Source organism: Melospiza melodia, chromosome 1 (assembly GCF_035770615.1).
Source record: "Melospiza melodia melodia isolate bMelMel2 chromosome 1, bMelMel2.pri, whole genome shotgun sequence".
Taxonomy (NCBI): domain Eukaryota; kingdom Metazoa; phylum Chordata; class Aves; order Passeriformes; family Passerellidae; genus Melospiza; species Melospiza melodia.
The window spans coordinates 87,675,675-87,701,211 of record NC_086194.1 but is presented as its reverse complement, the minus strand read 5'-3'; the positions used below and the strand labels follow the sequence as shown (position 1 = coordinate 87,701,211).

The window sequence follows — 25,537 nt, the reverse complement described above, 5'->3', positions numbered from 1 at the left end:
TGGTCTCAGACCTGGCAAGCATGCAAGCATGATAGCTTAATCTCAGGCTGTCTTAAGCCCAGGAAAGAGGAAGTCTGCAAGCCAAGCTTGTACAGCCAGGCATGAGCTATTTATTAAGAATAAGGAGTCCAGGGAAATCAGGTGTGACTCAAAATAAGGATTAGCTACCTTTAAACCAGTTCTTATCTACAAAGTTACACAGAATTTGTTGTCTTTTATATATTTCCTAACAGTGAGAATACAGTCTTCATTTGAAGAGGCCAAGCATTCACTCAGTTATGTGTTTATAAGCTGCACTGCACAGGACAGTGTAAATTAGGTATACAGTACTACCAGCTGTCAGCTTGAACTGCTTATTAAGGGCAACTTTTAGTGTATTTCTCACTAAAAAGATTTTCCAGTACCAAAATTTGAATAGTACATAAAATGAATAATCCTAACTTAAGGCTAAATCAACAAAAGATTAAAGGCATGTTAAAGCCTAAAGAGCTTAAATTCTGCTTGTTGTTGCCTGAAGCCTATACAAACTCTTCTTTATGCATTAAAGCCTTCCAGGGGCCTCAAATCATACAGAACATAGAATAGTTTGGTTTAGAAGAGACCTCTAAAGGTCACTTGGTCTAACCTTCTGCAATGAGCAGGAACACCTTCAATTAGATCAGGTGGCTCAGACTTCTGTCCAACAGAACCCTGAACGTTTCCAGGGATGGGACATCTACCACCTCTCTGGGCAACTGTTCCACTGGTTTGCCACTCTCATTGTAAACAGTTTCTTCCTTATACCCAATCTATATCTACCCTATTTTAGTTTAAAACCAGTACCCCAGCACAACAGTCCCCACTAAACAATTTGTGCATGTTCCTTGCAGACCCTGTTATGCACTGGACTTTTGCACAGATCTGCTCCCATGAACGCCTGTTACTACAGAGCTGTATTTAAGTGGAGTTCATACTCAGGTTCTGAACAAGTGAGAGGGCATCTACCACAGCTGTCCATGTTCATGCAGAATGCTGACAAGGAGGCAGCAGGCAGCGTAGCAGCACTTCCAGTGTACCTGTGAATCAGGTGCTGCACTAGAGCAGCAGAGAGCTTTGCAAGCTCTAAATTTAGATAATAAAAAGCAACTTTGAACTCCTTCTATATTGACAGTATCAATTTCATCTACAAGTGTCTTGCATTTGCTGTCACATACTCTTGTTTTGCACTGAGCAGCAGTTACCAAAGGAAGGTGTCTCTCTCCCCACGGGATTCTGCTCTGGAGGTACTCCCTGTGCAGCCAGAACCACACCATCAGGCGTTTCCAGAATGGTGCTGCCAGCTCTAGCAGTTACTGTAGCCAACTCAGAGATACTAATTTTAATCATATTTATTAAAAATTTGTAAACATGAGAAAAAGTGGAAGATAGACAAAGACAGCAAGGTTAAAGATCACAGAGTGACTGAGGTTGGAAGGTGCCTTTGCCCCTGCTCAAAGCAAAGCCACCCACAGCCAGCTGCCCAAGACCATACCCAATTTTTGAATATATCCAATAATGGAACTTCTCAACTTCTCTGGGCAATCCATGCCAGTGCTCAATCACCTTTACAGCAAGAAAGTATTTCCTCTATTCAGAGGGAACTCCCTGTGTTTCAGTGTGTGCCCACTGCCTCAGGGCTGTCATTCCTGGCTCCCCCATCTTTGTGTCCTCCCTTCAGTGTTTGTACACATTGATGGAATTCCCCCCAGCCTTCTCTTCTCCAGGATGAAAAATCCCAGGCCTCTCAGCCTTTCCTCACAGGTGAGATGGCTGAGTCCACCTTCTTGTCACTTTGCTGGACTCTCTCCTGTAGCCCCATTTCCCTCTCGAGCTGGTGAGCCCAGACCTGGTCACAGCACTAGAGATGTAATCAAAATTACAATGTAAAACTCCACACTTAAAACCTAAGTAATAAAAAAAAAAAAAAAAAAAAAAGAAAGCATAAAACTGAGAAATCTAACAAAGAAAACATCTAAAAAGTAGAGACAAGCAATACATTACTAACACATCTCAAAAAACTAGTGTAACAACACAATCCAGGTGTAGAGAAGTGTTAAGTCAGCATTGTATTCTAAGCTGACTATTTGTGCATGAATATTCTTTCTTGCAATAGTCTTTGCTTCTCTACAAGAAAATGGCAAAGTGATACAGACCCCACAATGCATCATTATGCTTAATTCCTCATGTGATGACAATTTCTCATAGTTTTCCCATGGCAGCAGCTTTTGACTAGTAGCAAAGTGAACCAGTCACCTTAAAGTGAAGGATATTATGCTTCTCCTAAATCTACTACTGTGTCCAGCTTGCTTCCACAGAGGTGCTCACAGAAAACAACAAATCAATGAAAAATGACAATGCAAAAAACTTCAAATAAAATGCAGAAAAAGCTATTTTATGGCTGCCTTATTTTCCCTTTAAATTGTACTTGTACAGAACAAGGAAAAGAAACAATTTAACATCTCTAGTGCTGGGGGTAAAAGAAAACTGACCTTACATTGGTACCATTTCATTTAAAGTACAGATGGGCTCTGCTGGACTTGGGGCACACTGGACTTAGGGTATTAACATCTATTCCTTGCTCATCAGACTTACCAAGGCAACTTTGGGCAAGATACCATTTATGCTACATCTCTGAAATGGTGATAGGGCTTTCCTGCCTCATAGGCAAGACTGAAATTAATCTCTAAAAGCTGAAACATCAGGAGTTTTATATTAAATATTAAAATTAATGTAAAGACTTTTAAACAGGTAAAATGTAAAAGAAAACCCCCTCCACTAAAAAATTCTGAACTATTAACTAAACCATATAAAAATCCCTCCAGAAAAAAAGTATTAATCCATTTAATTACTTCCTTAACTTGTGAAGTTTACTTATTATTTCCTGCCCTCCAGAGTATACATGCAATTTTATACCTCTTTTCAGAACAGTAAACAACTCAAAAAGTTTCCATGATTGAACAAGCAGCAGTCAAACATGAGAGAGGGGCTTGTTTGTGCCTGGGAGCATGGGAGGCAGAAATAAAAGAAACAATTAAGACATACCAGGTTAGTGAGGAAGGCACTTATTAAAGGGGAAAAAAGAGCACTTGAAATAATTTACTTCCTCTTCCTTTAGTTCTCACAGGCAGGCAAAGGAGAAGAGAGATTTTTCTTGCAAGATGGAATGAGGTCAAGGAGTTAACTCATATGTGCACTCATCAAGACCTTTCCAAAAATAATGAGAAGTATGAAAGATTTTTTTCATGGAGAATAAAGGATTTAAAGTAATCACTCAGATGGTAAATGATAAATGATATCAAACAGAAAATCTGGAATGTGACCAACCTACAACAGTGTGATGTAAGCCCTTAAATACAGGAATACAAACCTGAAACAATCCACAGTGCATAAACAGAACATGTTAAAAAAGGATTTCACATGCAAAAGCAAGAAATACAAGTAAGAAAGTCAAGTAGGAATGATATAAAGCCCAAGCTTTAGCTTAAAAAGTTTGGTAAGTTCAAAGTACAGGAGAGGTAAAACAAGATGAAGACAAACAATTTAATGCAAGATCAGGAAACACTCTAGGTTTGGAGGGCAGGGCATTAGTTCTTCCACACTTGTATTCCCACACAGGTACCTGTGTAATCAGCAGCTCTGCTGATACTGAAGTACTGAAACACTGAAGAAATCCACTGCTCAGTCAATTACCTCATTACTGAAGTGTGCCAGAAAAATGCAAAAATGTAATATGAAAGCAACTGCAAATGCATGTTGATTTAGAAAAAGAGCCCCCTCAGCTATCCAAAGGAGGCAGAAGCAGGTATCACAGAAGTAGATTCCTGACATCAGAGGAGATGCTGGTCAAACTTAAATTTTACTCAGAATTTCAATGTTGTTATAACTAATTCCTACATCATAGATTTTTTTTATAGAGAGGAAAAGGTTCTGTAGCACAAGAATAAAAAGCAACTAATTCACATTATATTTAGATATCAAATTTTCTGGTGAGATAATTGATTGGGTTTTTCCTATAGTTTCACCATGCCTACTGCAGAGCCCAGGAAACAATAAGTATAAAATGCAACAGTTACTATGACCAGCTTTCAACACTGGGAAAGGTTAACCAATACCCCAATATAAGCGCTCTTACACAAAAAATAAATAACTTACAGGTACTTTGTGGACAAGCCCTTATTCATATTTCATAGACAACACAAAACCAACATACATACACAGTACAGAAGACTCAACCCCAAAATTTTGTAGTAAGAACACTTGCAGGTTTGTAAGGTTTTCTAGCTTGCATGCACTGTGAAGCTTATTAAAAAAACCCACAAACAGTAATTCACTGAAATGAAGGTTTTCTTAAAGAAGGCATCAAACTGCACAGACCATGATGTGTGGCACATTAGAAACTACTCCCACTTGTGTGTGCATTTTCTTTAACACACATATTGTTGATTGGCAAGTACTAGACTCATACCTATGAAAATAAAGGGCTAACTCTTAAATCTATGCTATTAACAGTAAACCTACAATATCCATTTGTATATAAAAATAATTTTGAAGTACACCGGTAAAACAAAACACACACTTCTACAGTTAAGATAACAATAAAAAAATAAATCAAAACTTCCCCTAACAATAGCTCATAAACTCAGCCCTGTGTACAATAGAAAATAAATTAAAAGGTGAATTATTGTGATTACTATTCTCTTCAAAGAGAGCCAATAGAGACAAAACTGGATTATATTAGCTGTCCAGAAACATACACACTACATTTGAATTCTAGTCAGAAACTTTGTGACTTCTCATCTATTTAAACAAAACAGATGCCAAATGAATTATATTTACTATGACTTTCTGCATATATTGTAGCTTTCACATAATTTGTTTTTCTAAAGGTTAATAAAGTTTAGCAACAGGCAGAGTTTATGGCTGGCAGAATGAGGACTGTAAAATTATCTTAACCTCACTGGAAAGACCAACTTCATTTAGTGAAAAGAATGCAAAGGAATGTAAGAGTTGATAAATATTACAGGGAAAGAAGTGTATCAATCCCCTTGACTTGGTCAAATGCACTCTTACACCAAATTTGAAATTGGAATGCTTTATTATACCTTACCATAAAACCTGGGCTGCAACATGAAAATGGACAGCCATGGCAGGCCATCTGTCTCCCTCAAGGTGTATCTGTTCATCAAATTCTCACCTCTCTACCTCATCCAGGGCACAATCATGCAGCAGCTGGGAATTTAAACCCAAAACTCTTCCATGCAATAAATTCTCCTGATTTGGCAACAGTGGGTTTGTATGTGTTGAGAAGCTTTGCTGACACCCCAGAGAAGTGTCAGCACTGGAACAGTGCAGTTATGTCAGCAAAGCTCTTCTCTTGTTCATCCATTTGTGCTCAGCTGGCTGTTACTCCATGCTCTATTCCATAACATATTTAACATGGCAGATGCAAGCTACCAAATAAATAAGAAAAATTTAAGGCACATTTTGTGTCTGTGCTTTGATTACAAGCTCCTTTGAACAGCAATTCTTCTTAAGTGTCTGAAAAACATTTTGTATATCTCTAATACTTTCATCAACTAGTATTTTTGACAGAAGGCCATCCTGTGAGATTTTTTAATTCTCAGTATGTTCTTTCTGACTATGTATTTCTATTATCTAATTAATTTGTGTCTAAGTTGAAAGAAACACACACCAAGATGCATCTAAGGGACACAATAACAAAAAACCCATGACCATGTAAGAACAATGATTTGTAAGGTGATTAGTATTTTTAAAGTGCTGTTGTTAAATATATAAAATGAAAGAGATGGCAAGTGATTCAAAAGAAAGTTGACTATAAAAGAAAGAGAGATAAAGGGACTTAGTCTTCCTAAATTCATGATGAAAAAGACAGACTGTTAGCACATTGTCTCCTCCTGTCACTGAAGAAAGAAAACTGTAATCTGTATCCTAATCCTCTTAACTTCATCAGAAGACCACACGGACTGACATAATACATATTCCAATCACATTAGCTGATGCTGTTATTATTTACCCCAATACTGAAATTGAAGAATTTTGATTTGATGATATAAATTTAAGAACTTCCATGTCTCTTTATACCACTATCAGAGAGAAGGCCACAGGCCACTAAAAATGATGTATTTGACCACAGATTAAGCAAATAACAGTTTCTAACACCAATGTTTCCATCTCACCCCATTCAAGCTTAAAAGCCCATTTCCTCCTAGCATGAGCATGAGTGTTGACTGCACAAACTCAATCTCAGTTTTGTGATACTACAAAAAGAGGAACACTAGGATTTCAATAGAATTTCAATTATTAAAATAAATATCAAGTTCTGTGATGATCTAAAAAATAACTTAAACAAACCCCAACATTTTTATTTAAAATATAAAAGAGTGAAAACATACTGTATTCTAAACCTTCCACCTTTGAATTCACGATTTGGTCAACCAGTTGGTGATTAGTACAGTATTACATTTAAATTACCCCACCTAGACAATTAACAAAGAACCACTAATTTCAGATCAGTCACATGGTCAATATTATTAAAATGCCCAAACCAGTCTTCTACTGTGTCTCACTTGAGTGCAGCTTCTCAGCAGTTTGCCAGGAGCTGCTGTCCTTCATTGCTGATAAAACCATCTGGCAATGGCCTACAACACCGTTTGTGATGAATTCAAGTGCTCTGAAGAAAGGGCTCATGAAAGTGTGCACTTATAGCAATCTGCAAGCAGACAATATGCCTTCAGCTCCTTTGGTGTAAATAACATTCCCTTTGGAAAGTGAATCAGTTGAAGACTGTATAATGAAATAGTAAGTCAAAGTCTAGACAAGGCATGAACCACTGTCTATACAGTTTGTGACAACGTCCTTGATTTTCTTTCTTCCACACTTTTTTTCCAAAGACCAAGCAGTGAAGGCAGTTTGATTTTGTCCATATTCTTACTGTAAACATTAAGAAATATACCAAGGACAACCAGTAAGCCTGACCACACGTACCTAAAGGGGAGGCAGAGGAGAGGGAAAAAGTTACCATTAGCACTTCATCTTTAGCAATTACATACCAATATTTGTGGATCAAACAAATCTCACATTAAGAAGAGAAGAGTTAAGTAAAAATCCCCCAAAAATCAGTGGGCTCTGAGATAGAATTTCCCTGAATATTTATTATTACTATCCTTCCACCTTTCTTTATTCCTGTCCTGGCTGGAGAGCTTATTGAAATGCATTTATAAATTAAATAATAACTAAATAGTATCTGTTCTTTCTCATATGAATAAAATAATCCTGAGGGGTTTTAGTGTGTTTTTCCTTCCTATGATTATGAGAGCTATACTGGTCCAAAACATTTTCTCACTCAGCGCATTATATCCAGTCTTCCCAATGTAGGCACATTTTTTTTCAGCTCTCCATTCTTTTAAGCCTCAATATTTTTAGCTGTAGTAAATTCCATTTGGGATTTGCATGCAAGCTTTTTTCTTAAAGCAATTTGTATATAGGAATATAATAGAATTTTATATTCTTTCAAACCTGAAGCAATTAAAATCAAAGTAGCAACTTCGCTGCATTTACTCAAACATTTGGCACTATAATACATCAAGATAATGCAGTTATTTAAAAGGGCTAGCTAATAATTCCAATCTGAGATTATAAAAGCCGGACCAACACCATAATGGAGAAAATCCCTTCCTTTACACAAGTTTTCCAACACAGAGAACGTACCAAAACAATTTATAATGCATCATAAGCACTAGATATTATGATTAATTTTCTTTGTTGTCTTCCAGACCTTTAGAAAAATGAAAACTCTTTTCTCTAGCATGACTAAAATTAACAAGCCAGTCAATATTTACAATAGATTGCCAACATTTGTAAAAGATATAAAAAGATATTAACCCCCAAATATGATTAGTAAGTGTTGTTTTATTTCCATGATGAACATAATTTTTTATAAAATACTTTGTAAACCACTAAAAACTGTAAGTACTTACTGTAACGTGAATGGCTTTGCAAAGAACAAAAAAGAAAGCACAATGGACATTGCTTTTCTTCCTGTTGTTACTACAGAGGAAAACAAGTATTAACCTCTTTAAGAATTCAGTTACAACAAAGGAACATAACAAAAGGTTAGCAGATAGCCTCATAAAATAATTGTGTCACTAAAATGATGATCACGCCCTTGGTGCAAACACAGACTGCAATGCAATGCAAAACAGCACTGGAACCATGTGATTTTTGGAAACAAGTACACTGTGTCAGTAGTGCCATCTCAAGTCACACTACTCACAGCAAGGAAATTTCCAGAACAAGACTTGCTATTTAATAACTTCATGCTAATCAATCCACAGTCTCTGAGAGCAACATGCAAATAACTGATATAAACTCATCTGTTAAAGCTTGGATGTAGACCAAAGGTCAAATATCTTGCTGTTTACACCTCATGTTATTACAACTCCGTGGTGTTTTGGGCTCTATTTTTGAGTGGAATGGGATTATCCTCTCATCATTCTTTTGAAGTTACTGAAAATTTCCGTAACAGTAGAATTACAAATTTGCGTAGAAGCTTAAGAGACCAAGAATGTCTGACTTCAGTGACTGCATTAGGAAGTTTCCCTCAAAACCACTAAGAGACATTCTTCTACACCTGATCCATTCACTAAAAAGAATCAAGTAGTAAGAAGAGTGGAGAACACAATCCTGTTTCCAAAATAGAGATAAACTCTTTGTTGCTCTGAAATTAACTATAGCTCCAACAATTTTTTGAACAATTTCAATGCTACCTGCAATGAACAAGGATAAAGCATTACTAGCGAACTGTGTACCAGGAAACCTATGTAGTTTATCACTGAAGCAAAATCAATAAATGAGTAAAAGTTGTAGAAAATGTTTAAAAACAAAGTAAGAAAGCACACAAGTTTAGCTATGGAAGCTAAGGGGCTGAGAAGGTGTTATTTTATATAATGGCATAGGGTTCTCACTTGAGAAAGACCCTCGCACAGGCCGCAATAGGTGGGCACCTAAAGAATATTATTACTTTAATATCAGAAAATATTTTGCTTACCATGAAGTTCCTTTAACTATATCATACTGCAAAGTCCTATTTGTGTAACTGCATCCAAATTAGTCTTACTGCAACACACTGGCAAAGGGAACCAATGACTACTGATGCCTTTCCACAGTGCTTTGGCTAGAAAAGCAAGTTTCATTCTTCCCAACTCTACCCCACAAACAAATATTCACTTAAGAGTGTTTTATAGTAGAAGAAACAGCCTTCAGTACTGCTACATCTGCCCCAACTTCAACTTTTTAGTAATAATTTTCTTTTTACATTTTAAGAAATTTATGCACATCAAATAAAATGATTTTCTATTACATGAAAAATTAAAGAAGAATGAAAAAGAAAATTGAGTTTTAATTAGAAAACAGTTTACAAATGAATAATTTAAAAAATGGTTAAATTACTTCAGTTTTTCTAATTGCAATTATTTCTGTTCTTTCAAATCAGTTATTAATTAAAATATTTATGTAACCATTTCCTTCTAAATTAAGTGCCTTTTCTTCTTTTTCCCAATTAAGTCTGATAATTTCTCATTCTGCTAATAGAAATACAATTTTCATTAAACTCTTTCACCCCACTCCCCTCAAGAAGGGGGAGGGTGGATGGGGGAGCTGGGAGGGACAGTAATGAATGTGGTGTTCTTCCAAGGAACAATAAACATTTTCATATTGCTACAGGCAAGACAGAAAGGGCTCAAGTGGTAGAATTGTCAAGGTCAGGCATAAGAAAAGTGGGGAAAGGTTTACTATTCTACAGCATTTTAAACTTTTTTTTAGTACAGTCAGACTTTTTTTTTAAGAGGTATTTTAATACATGAAACAACCCTCTCCTCTGGGTCAATTTCTAGTCAAGAGAGCTACTGAACTTGGTTAAAAGCAAATACAAAACAGATTTGCTGCATAGGAAATAACTGATAGGAAATAAGAGCATGTAACCCTCAGGTCAGAGAACAATGATGAATTTTCCCTTCCACTACTGTGAATGAAGTAGAGCATCACCTGACAGAAACCAGGGTGCCTTTTAGGAGAAGAAGAAAGGCCAGTAGCTACATGACATCTTGCTACACCTTCCCCCCACCAGGCCCTTGGGACTAATGTTTGTAGTTTCACATGCTTAGAAACAATGTTATTGCGTACTATGCCATTCTAGAACATCCTTACTTTTCCTTTAGTATTTTAATTGATACATGTCTTTTCCTTTCTGTATTTTCCTATGAAAGCAGGCTGAGAGACTTGGGATTGCTCAGCCTGGAGAAGAGAAGGCTCTGGGAAGACCCTATAGCACCTCACAGTACCTAAAGGGGGCCTGCATGAGAGCTGGAAAGGGACTCTTCACAAGGGCATGTGGTGACAGGACAAGGGGGAGTGCCTTTAAACTGAAAGAGGGCTGCTTTAGATCAGATATCAGGAAGAAACTCTTTACTGGCAGAGTGATAAGACACAGATGGTCCAGAGAAGCTGTGTCTGCCTTATTCCTGGAAGTACTAAAGGCCAAGCTGGATGGTGCTTTTGAGCAAACTGGTCTAGTGGAAAGTGTCCCTGTCCATAGCAGGGGAGTTGGAACTAGATGATCATTGAAGTTCCTTCCAACCCAAATGATTCTGTGATTCAATTTCAACTTCTCCACTTAGAACAGTGTTTGCTTCTGCACTAAAACAGCACAGACTATATGCACAAGTTTACTTAACAGGCTCTTCACGGTTGAAACTGTGGCACAAAAAGAATCAGGAAGATCTCAAACACATTCTACCATGTGAAGATCCATGCTACACAAATCAGTCAGCACAAAGAACAGAAAAAAAGCCAGACTAAGAACTACTCTCAAAAGCTCTGTCCTAAATAATAGAATAAGATTACTTTGTTTTTATACAAAGGCAGTAAAAATATAATTTGTTCATACCTGTTACAGCGATAAGGGCACCAAAGATTTTAATCAAAGCTAGAACAAAGGATATGCCAAAATACCCAGTCAGGGAGAAAAGGAATGCATAACCATAAGTCTGAACTGGATGCTGCAACAATAAAAAAAGCCGGTTAGGAAAATGTAAAACAAACCCTGAGGTATTGCAAAATGACACAAAACTACAGGCTTTAATCAACTGCTTGAGCAATAATAAGCTGTTCAACAATGCATTCATGCAAAAATCCTTATTTAATTTTAGTTAAATAATGGAAAAATAATAATGAAATTATAAGCTCATAAGTCTGGTCCTGTGATTTTGTTGCTTTTTAAAATATTACCCTATCTAACACATCAAAGACTGGAAAAACTTGCTTACTGTATGAATTATACAAGTTAACCTGTTTACATGATGAAAATAGAACTTTAGAGAGAGAAGTGGTGAGATTTTCTGAATCATGCAGAGCAAGGTTTTCCAGTGAGGTTCTTCATAGAAAAAGGGAAATCTTTACACTTACCTTTGAGCAAAATGTTACTGCAGGGCTTAATCCACTAGTGCATGTTAATCCAAATAAAATATACACAAAACCTATTGAATAGGAATACAAAACCTAGAATAGTGTAAGAGAAAATAATTACTAGGTGATACTTTACAAAAGGACAAAATTAAATGCTTTCAGATGCTTGGTGCTATTAATATGCTCAGCAACTCAGAGCTGAATTTGAAGGGTTTGATGATATTTTTACTAGCATTTATATAATAGTTGATGTACAGTGAAAAGTCAACATTAAGTGTTAGACACATTCTTCCTACCCACAACAACATAAAAAGTTTGGAAAGCTAGCCAGTTAATAATGTCCTGAGGTCAGTGTCAAATGTGGTAAATCCTTCAGGTTCAGGATTTCACAGCCTAAATAAAACTTCCCACAACTATGCAATTTAATAGTCTGAAGAACACGTTAAACTTATTTCATTTTCTGCTACTTATCCAGCACAGTAAACACCTGCATTACATTAAATGTGCAAAGGGTAGCACAGAACCACCAGAAGTGTCACGTAAGTTTCATCTGTGTCACTTCACTTGACATGCATGGCACATATGCATGGTTATAACATGCAGGATTTTGAAATATGACCAGTTTTGGCCTAGTTGAGTGCTCAGAACACTCAGGAAACAGGTAAGCACCCTGACTCAATTAACAGGTGCACTGAGCAACAAAACAATCTTCATCTAGCCTTTCCCACACTAAGCCGGAAGTAGAAACTGGAACTGTCCATCCAACTGTCCATCCATCCATCCATCCTCCCATGCAGCAGGAGGCATTCAGCTGTTTGGGCAACATTTAGTAGTCTTTTCTTGTCAACAGAACTCTTCTACACAATGCTGGCTAGAACATGCTGATCTACTATGCTTTCAAAACTCAGCGTCTTGTTATATCTCAGTTAGTGAGAAAAAACTATTACAAATTGTTAGCAACTCCATGACACGACAGACCACTTATCACTGCTCTATAATAAAAAAGGATGCATACATGTATAAAGAGCAGACCTGCTTTAAAACTTAAAAATCAATGATCTGATCCTCAGAGCTTTTACTTTACACTGTTTATACACACAGATGTAAGTCCCAGGTTCTTCACTTGCCTCTGCATCCAGCTTGCCTCCCTAAGTACCCAAAGACTTGACAGCCAGGAATAAGCACCACATTGCTATTTCCTTGTTAGGCAGTGTAATATATGTCACTTCTATAAAATAACATGTAAGGCAAAAATCAGGTAAAACCTTCCAGAACAGTGATTACTATTTCAGCCACAAAACATCTTTTCTGTTTTCACAATTGCTTAAATCCAGGGCAATTTCCAAATTTGACAGAGTAAGAGAGACCCTGTGGATGACAGGTTCCTTTATTGTACAATTTTATTTCCAGATCGCTGTCCATTAAACGTGATCCCCAATTCCATTCAATCTTTACCCAGAGTCTCAAGTATACTAAATTATTTCCAGAATTCTGCTTGCACTTCTGCACTGAATTCTCTGAACAAAATCCTGAAGTAGAATGTCCAAATCATGAACAAAACCTTTAGGTCCTAAACCATTACACTCATTCCCTACAAGTAGTATGAGTATACAATATGAAGACCAACATTGTCAGACTAATGCAGAATAAAAAGCAAAGTCCTGGAGACAGCAGGAGTTTTGTAGGTAAGGCAGCAACGACTGTCAAATGCAAAGTGGGCAAGAAAAAAGCTACAGATTGCACTTTGGTTTTGGATTTTGGAAATGACAGCCAAAGAAGGCTGCATCAGGTCACATAGCCAAATCTCTGTTCCCAGCAGACCTCAACAGTGACACTAAGAAAAAGTACAAGAATAAAAACAGGAATATAGTGGTACTTTTAGGTATACAATCTTCCACTTTCCAGAAACCTGTATGTAGCTCAAACTTCTCAAGCCATCCTAAATCACTTCTAGCTTTAAATGAAGATACTTTCTAACTTTTTCTCCATTTCTGAAGCTATTCTCATGAAAAATTAGATTTTTCTTTTTAAATATCAAATACATGCCAAATATAGAAAACAAATTTCAGTATCTTTTTACTTGTAGCATATTCATATCATGCCTTTTATAGTAAAAGATTTACTTATATTTACTCAACTTCAGAGAAAAATATGCAAAATTCAAACAAGTCTTGTCTAAAAAGAAAAATAACTTCAGACCATATGAATAGATAATCAGCATTCCAAGTAAGTATATTAAAAAAATGGAGCAAGACATTGTCAAAATTGTATTTCACTGAATCAGGAATAAAAAAATTCACCCAGAGTTTAACAGATTTCAAAAGATTTTTAAAAACCTGCCTCCCAGGTGCTAGCACACTCTAGAATATAAAGTATATCAAGTAAAGTAAAGCAGCATGCTCCACATAACACGTGCTCAACTACAGCAGAGGAACAGTGTGTATTTCTCAGAGATGAAGTGTCTGATCATACAAAAAACACTACATTGATCTCAGGCCTGCAGGGTAGACAAAGGAATTGTTGATAGAAATGAGTGTTTCTGTAGCTATATTGTGTTTGTATTTGAAGTTGCACTCAGAAAGCAGCACCCTTGAAAGATTGAAAATGAAACAGAAAAATCAGCAGAACTGCTCAGACAAACAGAAAACCCCAAGAACAGTACACCAAGAGCTTTTCCCTCCAGAAGCAAGAGAAAAGCACATTAAGTCCCATGCTTTGTCAATGGAGGCCTTGCCTATGATAAAACATGTTCTTTTAAAATTGCAAATGTGGTATTTACCATTTCTGAATTAGAACCATTGTGCAACTTCATAGCTTTTTCCTGTACATTTCCTATAACTGCATCTGCGCAGAGGGCAAGGGATATTAGGATCACACCTATTAAAACAAACAAACAAACAAAAAACACTCTTCAGAATATTCATTGCAGAATGGTGGCAAAAAGAAATAGAGAAGGAATAGAGAAATAATAACCAGCCCTTCCCTATAGAAGTCAGCAAAAATATTTCATGACACCAGCACAAGGAAGTTCCCACCTCCACTCTCCCTCCACCAATTAACCCCTGAGCACTGTGTGTCTCTAAGCTTGATGGGAACATCTGGACATTGCTATAAAGAAGCCAGCTGTAGCTTTTGTAGTAACAAGAGTGACAGAGTATCATCTGCAGTTAGTTAACGAAGATATATAACCAGAGAAAATGAAAATACTCTTTTTCAGTAGTTAATCCCACTTTTTTTTTTTTCCCTGACAAAGGCAAATAGAAATGTTAGATGTGATGGTAAAAAAAATGCAAGAGGATTGGAAAGTAGAGATCTTTAATTACTGAAACACTAATTTAAAAGAAAAACTACTGTTCAGGTACAAACTCCATGGTTTTAGGTTACCATTTATGCTGACAAGGAAGTCACTATATAGTCACTACTGTAATGAGCTTTCCAATAACAAAAAACCTGATAACTCTAGTCATTTCCCAACCTACAAACTTTCATGACTGTTGTATTTAATGATGAACACAGGTTGAAATATCACTTTTCCTAAGTATACAACATTACAGAAGATACTAATCATCAAAATGCAAATCAAAACTCGCTCTAGTCTTGGTTCCTTAAAAGATCATGTTAAGGAAGAAACTAGAAGACTAGAAACAAGCAGCGTTTTATTTTCTTAATACTATGTTCTTACAGTCAGAGGTGGAAGATTTTCACATTTTTAAGGCCCATGAAGTTTAAGGTGGTATTTTCTTGGAAAGAACTTTAAACCAATGTTTTTAGTTCGGGAATCATTTCCTTTCCAAGGCCAGACTTTCCAGGTCTCTTCATTCAAGATTATCGGGCACTGGACAAGGTATAACTCAATGGAAAAGACACGATAACATGAATAATACTGGTAATGCTAAAAATACAGGTATCTCATCTGCATGGATTCAGCTCTGGTCCAAAGATATAAAAACGGCTCCAGTTCAGCATTTCCACTCTGTAAAGTGAGGGATGAATGTCCCTCCATGGGCATTCTCCATCATGATTCATGTTCTGGCTGTGCTTAATAGCCCAGGCACACCACTGGACAAATGCATGGATTAGCACTGGACTGAGATTAAAAGGTTACCTGGAACCTGAAGCACCAGTGCACATGGAGAGGAGAAATGTGGGGAACAAGAAAAATGTTAATCTTATGCCCATTACACATTTTGGAGTGTGAGGAGAATTGTTCCAGTCATTGTGGCAGTGCTGAGCAGAAGCAGCAGCAGCAAAGTCATGGATAAGACCAACCGTGTTTTATTGGATGTGAAGCATGAGTAAAAACAATTGGAAAAACTGGACTCAAATTAGTTCTGAAAGAAATCTGCATAGAAACAGTTCCATACAAATCACTGGAATGAACTCAGGAATTCAGTTACCCTTTGTCATTTGACAAGAAATTCAATTAAGTTTTTCATTCCAAGCAGTTTAAAATCCTTGCTTTGCTTCTGACTTAGATAGTATTAAAAGGTTAAAATGTGAGAACTCCACCTAAAAACTACAGCAAATCTGACTGTGATCATCTGTTAATATAAAGTAAATGGTTCTGAAATGGAAATATACTTAAAAATTTAACTAGAAAAGACAACTTATCTTTTTAAGTTTTAAAATGTTCCAACCAAATTTATCATATTCATTTTAATATATGTGTACTGGGGTAAGTCTTTCTTAAGAATATATGAGACATTTCAACCAAGAGGGTGTAGTTCCTGGAAATTTTAGGAACATAGGAATTTAAACTTCTTCTGCCACAGAGTTCTGCTAGAGCAAAGCTATAATGAAGCTGCATTTTCAGTAAGATACCTGAAGGCACTCCAGCAAGAACTCAGAACCTCAATGGAATGCTTACTGTAGGAAAAAAAAAGCGTTTTTTTAAACTCTAAATTGTGTTTTTACCTGTCAAGTTGAAGTTTGGTGCAACTGTGCTGTCAGCTAAAGTAAACCATATTAATCCAAGGCTCATACACAAGGCAGCAGACACATCTACAATATTGTAACGTTTTCCTACAAAATACAATCAGCAAGAATGCACTGTTAGCACTCAGAATTTCATGTTTATCCTGTTTAACAGACTAGAAGACTAAGGAAACATTGTTCCAATGGCATTCTTCTATTTAAACAGAAGACTCAATGCTCTGGTCTTTAACAACCAGACTTAGTTTCTTCTACAACAGAAATTCCTACCACAGGGGACTGATTCTCGTGATCAGCTTTGGTTTGAGTTACAGCACTGACACAAAGCACATCCTTCCTGACAAAGCATTCCCCTAGCAACTTCAGGACAGCTTAGATGTTTCTTAATACTTTTCCCTCACACAAAACATTTCAGCTGCCTTTACTGATCAGAAAGAAGTCAATTCCAAACACTGACAGACAACTTTGGTACTCTGAGAACTCTACATTGTCTTATAGTTTGGGAGAAACGGGTTGTGGAGGGGAATGGAAAAAGAAAGTAAGGGCATGAAAAAGCAGGAGTTAGTATATCTTGTTTAAAATAATGTATTCTTTGCTCAGAAGCTGAACTTTGAACATAAGCTTCCAAGGGAAGTTTGTTGAACTGAATTTCTGAAACAATATTAAAAAGAAAAAGCTTCTGAGACTACAACACAATAAAAAGTCTCATAAAGCTTTAGGGAAATACCAGTCACTTTGCATTAAAATGATAAAATTACTCCTAATAAAAGGTAAATACTGTGTAGGCATGTACATATGTAAAGTTGAAAACTCTTCTGAAAATTCAGTTGTTTTTCAACCAGAAGACCAGAATTGTCTACAGAAACAGAAATACAGCATTCTAGATTTTGTTCCATTATACTTGTCCATGTGGAGTGTTACTGACTAAACTTTTGTGTATTGAACACAAACTTTATTATTATAATATGCTTAACCCTTCTAATCCAGAAACACTGAAGTATATTTATTCACATAACTACAAACGTTTTCTGTTTTTCTCCATATTCCATTTTCTCTTATCGGAATATGCACTATGACTTTAGAACTAGCCAAGGACATGCAAAATCAGGTGTATTTCTCATTAAACATTTAATCAAAATTTAGGAATTAATCTTTTCAAACAAGAGTAGAAAGTTTCTTCACAACTCATGGTTGGATTCTTTTTTCCATTTCAAGTTTTTCATTTCAATATTGAAATTGTTTCATTTATGAAGTGATTCAGTTTAGAAAACAAACTTACACTTCTTAAAAATTAAGAAAGCTTGTGTAAAAATCAAGTTTTGCAAGTGACCAGTAGAATGTTTTTCCCCATATTTTCTGTTGATCTAAATACATTTGTACATTTTCCCAGAAGATGCTTCAGAAATTCTCATTTTTCCTCCCATAAGAAAAATTCTACCAGCAGAATTTAAAAAGTTTAGGATTCCACCTATGACTGAATCCCAAAGAAAGAATTTTTTGAAAAATCATCTAATACCAAGATAACACTTACCTTGTATAAAAACCCCACCTATCATAACTGGAATCAGTTTACAGCACTTGAAGATGACTTGAGTAGGGTAATTCAGATATCCTAAAGAGGTATTTGACAAACCCATAGTTCCCACTGTCAAAAATGCTATTATCATGTAGGTTTTGCCAGGAATTCTACAAAACATAAACATACAGATCTTGGCATTACAGACTCATCTAGAGGAGATTTAGCTTGAAAATTTCAGTTAAAGAAATACTTTTGCAATACAACCTCAACATCTTCCTCACTGAATTTCATTTAATAGAAATTTAAAAATGCACAAAAATCTCTGATTTCATATTTAATGTCTTTCAATTACTGCAAATAAAAAGCGAATACAAGACAATAAAAACTTCATGGCTCATGAAGTATTCAAGAAGTAATTCTTTAACCTGCTTCTGAGAAGGTATGTTATTTACACTAGAATCAAGACAAAGGTTTCAAAGGAAATGTGGAAAATTGGTATACTGAAATAACCTGGATCTTTGTTCTCTCACAGGTCACTGTGACAACTTCTTTGGTGAAGTTTTCATGTGAACTGGGACAATTTTAAAATGAAGAAAGTTGAAAAAAGTATTATTTTTTAATGAAACTCAATGAAACTAAGAGAGCAGTGATTCAGACACCATGAGCAGAGGGGCTTGTTGAACATTTTCAATATTTTGTTCACAATCTGATGAAATTACCACCTGACAACAGATGATCCAACAGTTACTTTTGTGCTCACTTTGTGATTTTTTTACAGTTACTGCTGTGCATATGTTCAGCTATTTTTCATGCACACTCAGAACCACGCTAAGAACATAAGGAGCCGTCATGCTGCAATCCTGTCTTCTCTGTAACTCATTATGTGATGTACATATACTCTAAGGCATGCAAGAAAAATTAAAAATTTAAAAAATATAGATTTCTGCATGTCTACAAGAAGATGCCTGGGTTATAGAAAATAAAATGTAAAATCTATTTCAGATCTACCCAACTGGTAATAAAACCCCATAAATACAAGTAATCCAAAAGGTAACTGTGCAATATTATCTGATGCATCTCAAGAAGTCAGGTAACTTGAAATACAAGCTGTCAGTGTTTGAAGTAAAAGGAATAATTTATCAAAGTTATGTTGTTTCGCTAAAAAAGAATTTTATAATCTAAAACTAGTATATGCAAAATCATCCAAGGCTGAATGCAGGTAAGGAAAACTAGTTATGTTCAACTACAATATAAGGCACCTTTAAAATTCATGTACACCATGACAGCCTGTATTCAAGTTTCCAGAGTGCCTCAATAAACACTTTGCAGAGACTATAGCTGGGTAGGGGGCTGCAGAATGGCTACACTGAGTCAGAAAAGATCCCATTTCCAGTGGGATTCAGAAATCAAAAATTTCCTTGGTCCACTGCAGTGAAAACACAGAACAGTTTTGAGGCAGAGTGGTATGAGTGCTGTCTTAAATGAAAAACACAACACTTCAGCACATCCTTTGAAGCAAACCCACTCAGCCACACAGTAAGCAGAGAGCTGACCTCTGACATTCTCCAAGATGCACAGCACGTAAGAGGGATCTCTTGGTGAGGAGGTGCCAATATTTGAGGAAAACATATTCACTGACAGATGGCTTCAAGTGCTGTGAAGTGCATTGGCTCTGTTCTAGATGTGATAATCCCAAGCAACACATATGTGACTCAGTCTCTATCAGCCACATTAAGGACACAATATGTTCTGCAAGTGGGACAGTGACAGCAGAGTCCACAGAACTACTTACAGGCCCGAAATCCAAGTGGGTGCTTCTAAAATATTCTCTAACATCATCCAGCAAATTCACTTCCTTTTATCTACAGAACTGCTAGCAATGTCTCACAGTACTCACATTCAAAAAACAGAAGTTAAATTTATGCTAAGTATCAAATACTTCTAATTTCACAGACAGTGTAAAATGCTTGGAAAAACACATACCTTCTTCTTTTGTCCTGAATCAACTGCAATTCTATTAGTCCAAAAATGGAATAAAATCCAAATTGCACTAAAGTGAGGTACCAACCAAAAGGTTTAAAACCTTCCACTGAAAATATCAATTCCTATAAAAACAAAAACCCACCACAGTCATGTACATACACCAAAATATTAAATGGACAAAGAAGAGTTAACAGACCTTTTCCCTTGATGTGCATGCAAATCTAGCCTTTGCAGTTGCTGGTTATTAACTAGATTTATCTGCCATATGTAACTTGTGAAAATATTGAAAAAGACCATTTAGGTTCTCCAAAATGAAAGGAGAAAATTTACTGTTGTTGTAAATACAATAAAATTAATGGATCAATTCATTAGGGGAATACATTTGATGCATTACTAATTATCTCATATTACAGACGGCTTCCTGCCTGCCTCTTTTGCTGCTCTTCCGTTCATTTACTTCAGCAGACCATTTTTATTCAGATTTTATAAATATCTCTAGATAAATTTAATACAAATTTTCTATAACAAACATGCTTACTGTTAATTTTCAGCTCTTAGAAATGCACACCCAATACTGTGAGTGTCAACATTAAACAGCACATGTGAGTTCATAAAAATCTATAGGCTGTAGGAATATTTCAAACCAGAGCAATTTGTTCTGGAAAAATACATACACATCATAAAGACTTATGTAGGTGAATCAGTTATAGAAACAAAAGGCTACCTAATATCTGCCTTTTGGGGATTCTGCTTTTAATTACTGATCATGTTCTCCTAAATCTTTTGAAGTAACCTTATGTTCACAAACTCCTCAGCTGCTTTTGAAAACTGCATTAGAAACATGATTTTTAATGATCAAGTTTTTTAATCACTGCTTTATTCAGAATACTCCATGAATTTAAAAATAATTTTAAAAAGGGTACAGAAATGTAGCTGCTCAAGATAAGAGAGAAAAGATTAGCAGAATGGTGAATGTTTAACTAAAATGGCATAAACATTATCTTTCTGCTTAAAAAATTACTACAGTACATGTTTCAGCTCCTGACAGCAGAGAGAAAAATGACTGTAACTGTACAGTACTCATGGAACTTAGGGAGATCTAAAGGTTTCAGCATCAATGAAGACTTTGATGCATCTCGCACACAGAAGTAAAAGATCAAGTTATGAAAGTCCAAGTGATCTAAACTAAGTTGCCATAATGGCAACTTAGATTATATATTACTTTCTGCTCTTGAACACTGAAAGGCCGACTTTGTAATAAATATCCAATTTAAAACATCTATGCATATTAAAATACATACTATATTATTATGCTATTGAAAAAGACAAGGGGTAGGAGGAATTGGCCTAAGAGAAAGTTCATAATATTTACCTGTAAATATCCATAGATTAGATAAAACATAAAAACTCCAGAAACACAGATAAAAAATTGAGTAGGTTTGCTAAATTTGCTGAGATTCATGCCAAGAACTACAACATCATCTACTGATTTGATATGTGGAGACATAGCTTGAGATTTGGAGGGTACACTGATGGAAATGTATTTTCTTGATGAAGTGAATTTCAGATCCATGGTTCCTGGCTCGCTGCATTCGGGGCTATTGTTGTCTTCTGCCTGCTTTTCTCCTTCTGTCTGTTTTCTGTCTGAAAGCTGAAAGAAACGCTCAAGTCAGATGGGACACAACATACAGCCTTCAACAACAACAGTAAATGAATGGGACATTTACAGGGGAAATACAAAGGTTTCAGAGTTTTGTTGAATTGTTTTTACTCACAAGTTTTACTTATCTTTTCTGATGTCCAAAGTTAACATCGGTTAACTTTGTTAACACCAGAGGCAAACAACACTTTATGAAAGCAGTTTTGCTTCATTCCTACACTCGACATAGCAAACAAACCAACCAACCAACCCCAAAACATCAGCAACAGAAAACCAGCTTGAGTTTCCCAACATCTCTAAGTGGTCCTCTCATGTACTAACAGGAGTGACTGCTTGGGAAGAAGTGATCTCCATGACCAGCAGTGAAAGAACTGGAATGGAAGCACTGTGGTTCTGCCTACCTTCCTTCATCTCCTCAGCAAAACACACCAGACTAGCTCACAACATGGGAAGCTTTGCTAAAAACTACAGATTTGAGCCTAGGACCAGCTACAAGCATGGAAACCAAAGAAGTTACCTCCTCATCCTCACATTTATTCACTATTTCTTGCACAGTTTTTCAGAAAAGTACATGGAGATTGAAACAAGCAGATTGAGATGCCAGTCTCAAAAATCAGATTGTTTATCTGATGTGGTCTATGATATGGCAATCTCTTTAATATTTACACATGTAATAGAAAACAAAACCAGATGATTGAAGCCTACAAAAGGAATGCAGCAGCTTAGCAGACTGAGATGCAAATAATTCTGTTTTCCAGCTCAGCAGACAGTAAATATTTGATGGGTTTTTTAAAGATGAAAGACACTGGTCAGCCAATTGTCCCAAGATTTTTAAGTGCAGGACAGCATCAAGTTCCGTGAGCAGTCAGTAATTACATTGTGCTTGTCCCAACTGTTTAGTAATTTGTTTTTCCCAGCTGAAGAATAATTCTCCTCATTACACATACATAAAAAAATGCTTTCCCCCTTGTTTTCAAATTTAAAATGTCCTAGTACATTAACACTAGATCATGCAAACACTGTAGTCTGCAAAAACACTGGTAAACAGAATATATGATACAATACTAGAAATTTTAAGGTTGGCTGAGAAATTAAGTATTAGTATGAAGCGTGCAAGGTGCTTATGTTTTCTTTTTCATATGAGCTACTATCAGGTTGGAACAAGACTCCTACTAGAGTTCTGAAAGAACATCTTGGGGAGTATAACAGGTGTTCAGGGACCATAATAATTATTTGTGCCTAAATTCATAGCTCTTCACTTCAAGATCAGAAGTGAGAGGTAGAAAGTTTACCCTGCGGATTTTAACTAATTCCAACATGAAGTGACCATAAAACAAAAGATAAAAAGTTTTAGACTAATTTTAGTAAAACCAGAAAAGAACTAATGTCAGATAATGAGGCATGAGTGAGCCTTCACAAACAATATAACAGAGTTCTGATCACCCTCAGAGAAAGATTGAAAGAACAATGGCAAACAAGGGTTATCAGGATGGAGGAGCATCTTAGGAACTGAAAAAAGATGAAAGCATAACTGGTCTAGCCTAACAAAACCCCAATGAAAATGAAATAGACCTGCTTTCCATACAAGTATGGAGTATCACTAAGGAGAAAAAACAGTTTTAAGGACAGAAGAATGAGAACAAGTGGGTATGAAGTGATCATGAACAAATTTACACTTTCCAGACTATCCAAAATCTGGGGTTAGCCAGCTTTTGCTCAGGAACTGGCTGGACATTGATCTACCTGTGGGGGGAGTGATCATCTTTACATCACCAGCTTTGGTTTGCTTCTCTTTTCCCATATTTTTCCCCACTTCTTAAAAAATATTTATTGCAATCCATAATTTTTTTCTACTCTTCCTTTGCTCTCACCCCATCCCTCTGGGGGTAGTGAGGAAAGTCAGCAAGTGGCTGTGTAATGCTGAGCTGCCTCCCAGCATTAAACCACACAATTAACACAAACTTCGATTTTCAACTATTTCTATTAAAAATATTTCCTCAGGAACACCAGCAGATTTTACAGTCTCTCCACTTAATTTTTGCAGATTACTGAGTCTGTCATGAAAGTGGTAAACTGTGGAAAGTGGAAACTGATCACTCCAGACACACCCACAACCATCCATAAAACTACGATACATGGTAATTGTTTTTCTCTACATCCTTCAAAGAAAATTATTTAACAGCTGAAGAAACTGTAAATGTGTGTATGCATTTGAAAGTCTCCACCAAGTAATTTCATTAGTAACAGCAACAGAATTCTTCTGAAATTCACACTGACTTCTCAAACTGCTATTTTTCTAAGCATGAAAACTGTAATTCCTACTCCTCTCATCAAAATTCCTCAATCACTTAATTAATATCTTGAACATACAGCAAAAATCTGTTTTATGAAGAGCTAAGAGCTGTCCTGATTTGTGTAAAATACCAATTTCCCTCTCTTCTTTCTCCTCCCTTGTGTAAAAGTGTAAACAACAGATTCTTTAGATCAAAGACTTCCTGCTTCTTCCCCTTCAAAAAAAAAATTCCCTTGCAGATCAGTAATTTAACCTAGCACAGAAAATAGTGATTATTACACGAAGGAGAAACAAATGAACAAGTGAGCAGAAAAGCAAAATTTCCAGAAAGTTAACAACTTGTACTAAGCATGGAAAAAAACATCATGAAGGAGCTCGAGCCTTGGCTGGCCGAGGTTTTTTAACACTGAAGAACATCTGGTAAACCCATCATCTTGGCAGAAACCAGCGTCTTAGTCCGCTCAGAAGAACTGCTCGCCTGAGACACACCAGGCGAGCTCCACGTTGGCTTTGGCCGTGACCCTCCGGAGACCGTGCCAGGAATGCCTGACGGCAGCACCGCAGCTGGCACCGCAGCAGGGATGCCCCAGGTGACAGGAAAACCAAATTCCATCTGCGGGAAACCTGAGCAGACACTTCGCTTGGCGCTACCGCGTCCTGCTCCGGAGGCAAACAGGGAAGGGAACAGGGTCCAGCAGGAGCCCTGAGCCTTCCCTCCCTCCTGCCCGCTCTCCTGCGCAGGTGTGCCCTTCCCGAGCGCCTGGCAGCTGTCCCGGCCGGGCTGGCACAGCCTCTCCAGCCGCCACGGGCCGCCATTCCCCGTCCTTGCCCCGGGAAAGGGAACCCGAACCCTCCCGGCGCTCAGTGCCAGCTCCCCCCGCTCCACATCCCGCCCCCGGCGGCCCTCACCATCGGGCCCATGGCCCCCCGATGCCGGGCGACGCTTCGCAGGAAGCGACCCCGCCTCCTTCCCGCTCGCCCCCCGTGCCTGAGGGAGGAGAGAGGGAGGGAGGGAGGGAAGGAGCAGGGAGCGGCCCCGCCCCGTACCTGTCCGGCGGGCGAGGAGGAGCACGGCGGCTCCGGCCGGCCGCCCCCGCCAGCGCGTCCCGCCCGCCCGCCGGGATCGCCGCCGCCGCGGGCCCGCGCCGCCGGAAGTGGCGGCCGCCCGGCGCCAGGGGTCGGCGCGAGCAGCGAGCGCATCGACACAGCGCCGCCCGCTCGGCGCTCCGCTACCTGGCCTGGGGCGGGCGGGGACGGCGCCCTCGAGCCCGCCCGCATTAGGGACCGCCCACCGCGCCTGAGGGGTGGGGCCGGGCTGGGGCTCCGCTGTGCGTTCCCGGCTTTTATGAAAAAAAAACCAAAACCAGTTCCCGGGTCTCGGTTCCCGTGTTCCTGGCTGCCAGAGAGGGCTTCCCCACGTGTCTCTGGGGGAGATCAGAGAATCACAGAATTGTCAGGGTTGGAAGGGACCTCTTGCGATCCAGTCCAACCCCCTTGCCAAGGCAGGGTGACCTAGAGCGGGTGACACGGGAACAAATCCAGGAAGGTTTGGAATGTCTCCAGAGAGGGAGACTCCTCAACCTCCCTGGGCAGCCTGTTCCAGTGCTCTGCCACCCTCAATGCAGAGACGTTCTTCCTCGTGTTGAGGTGG

General features: G+C 37.7%; 1 protein-coding gene across 3 annotated transcripts; it reads right to left on the bottom strand.

The window, feature by feature from the left end:
• Positions 1-1,352: 1,352 nt before the first annotated feature.
• On the bottom strand, positions 1,353-24,974 carry SLC35B3 (solute carrier family 35 member B3). Of its 3 annotated transcripts, none has more exons than XM_063160906.1 (10): positions 24,934-24,974; positions 21,306-21,584; positions 19,934-20,055; positions 17,963-18,117; positions 16,414-16,521; positions 14,279-14,376; positions 11,500-11,592; positions 10,982-11,093; positions 8,016-8,085; positions 1,353-7,023 (listed from the first exon to the last, which is right to left on the bottom strand). In XM_063160906.1, exons 2-10 carry the CDS (start codon positions 21,504-21,506, stop codon positions 6,873-6,875), a joined length of 1,110 nt encoding a protein of 369 aa, XP_063016976.1. In that variant the 5' UTR covers positions 21,507-21,584; positions 24,934-24,974; the 3' UTR covers positions 1,353-6,872. The 3 variants fall into 3 exon arrangements, with proteins under 3 accessions (XP_063016976.1, XP_063016967.1, XP_063016987.1); XM_063160897.1 differs by lacking the exon at positions 24,934-24,974 and adding an exon at positions 24,796-24,892; XM_063160917.1 differs by lacking the exon at positions 24,934-24,974 and adding an exon at positions 24,376-24,546.
• Positions 24,975-25,537: the final 563 nt, after the last annotated feature.

Bases quoted from the DNA above. Each gene is read 5' to 3' on its own strand.
- SLC35B3 (XM_063160897.1), bottom strand. The intron at 11,593-14,278 runs GTAAATACCACA...ACACTATTCTAG, and splicing joins ATGGTTCTAATTCAGAAATG to GTTTTGTATTCCTATTCAAT. The intron at 11,094-11,499 runs GTAAGTGTAAAG...TTATTGTTGCAG, and splicing joins CAGTAACATTTTGCTCAAAG to CATCCAGTTCAGACTTATGG.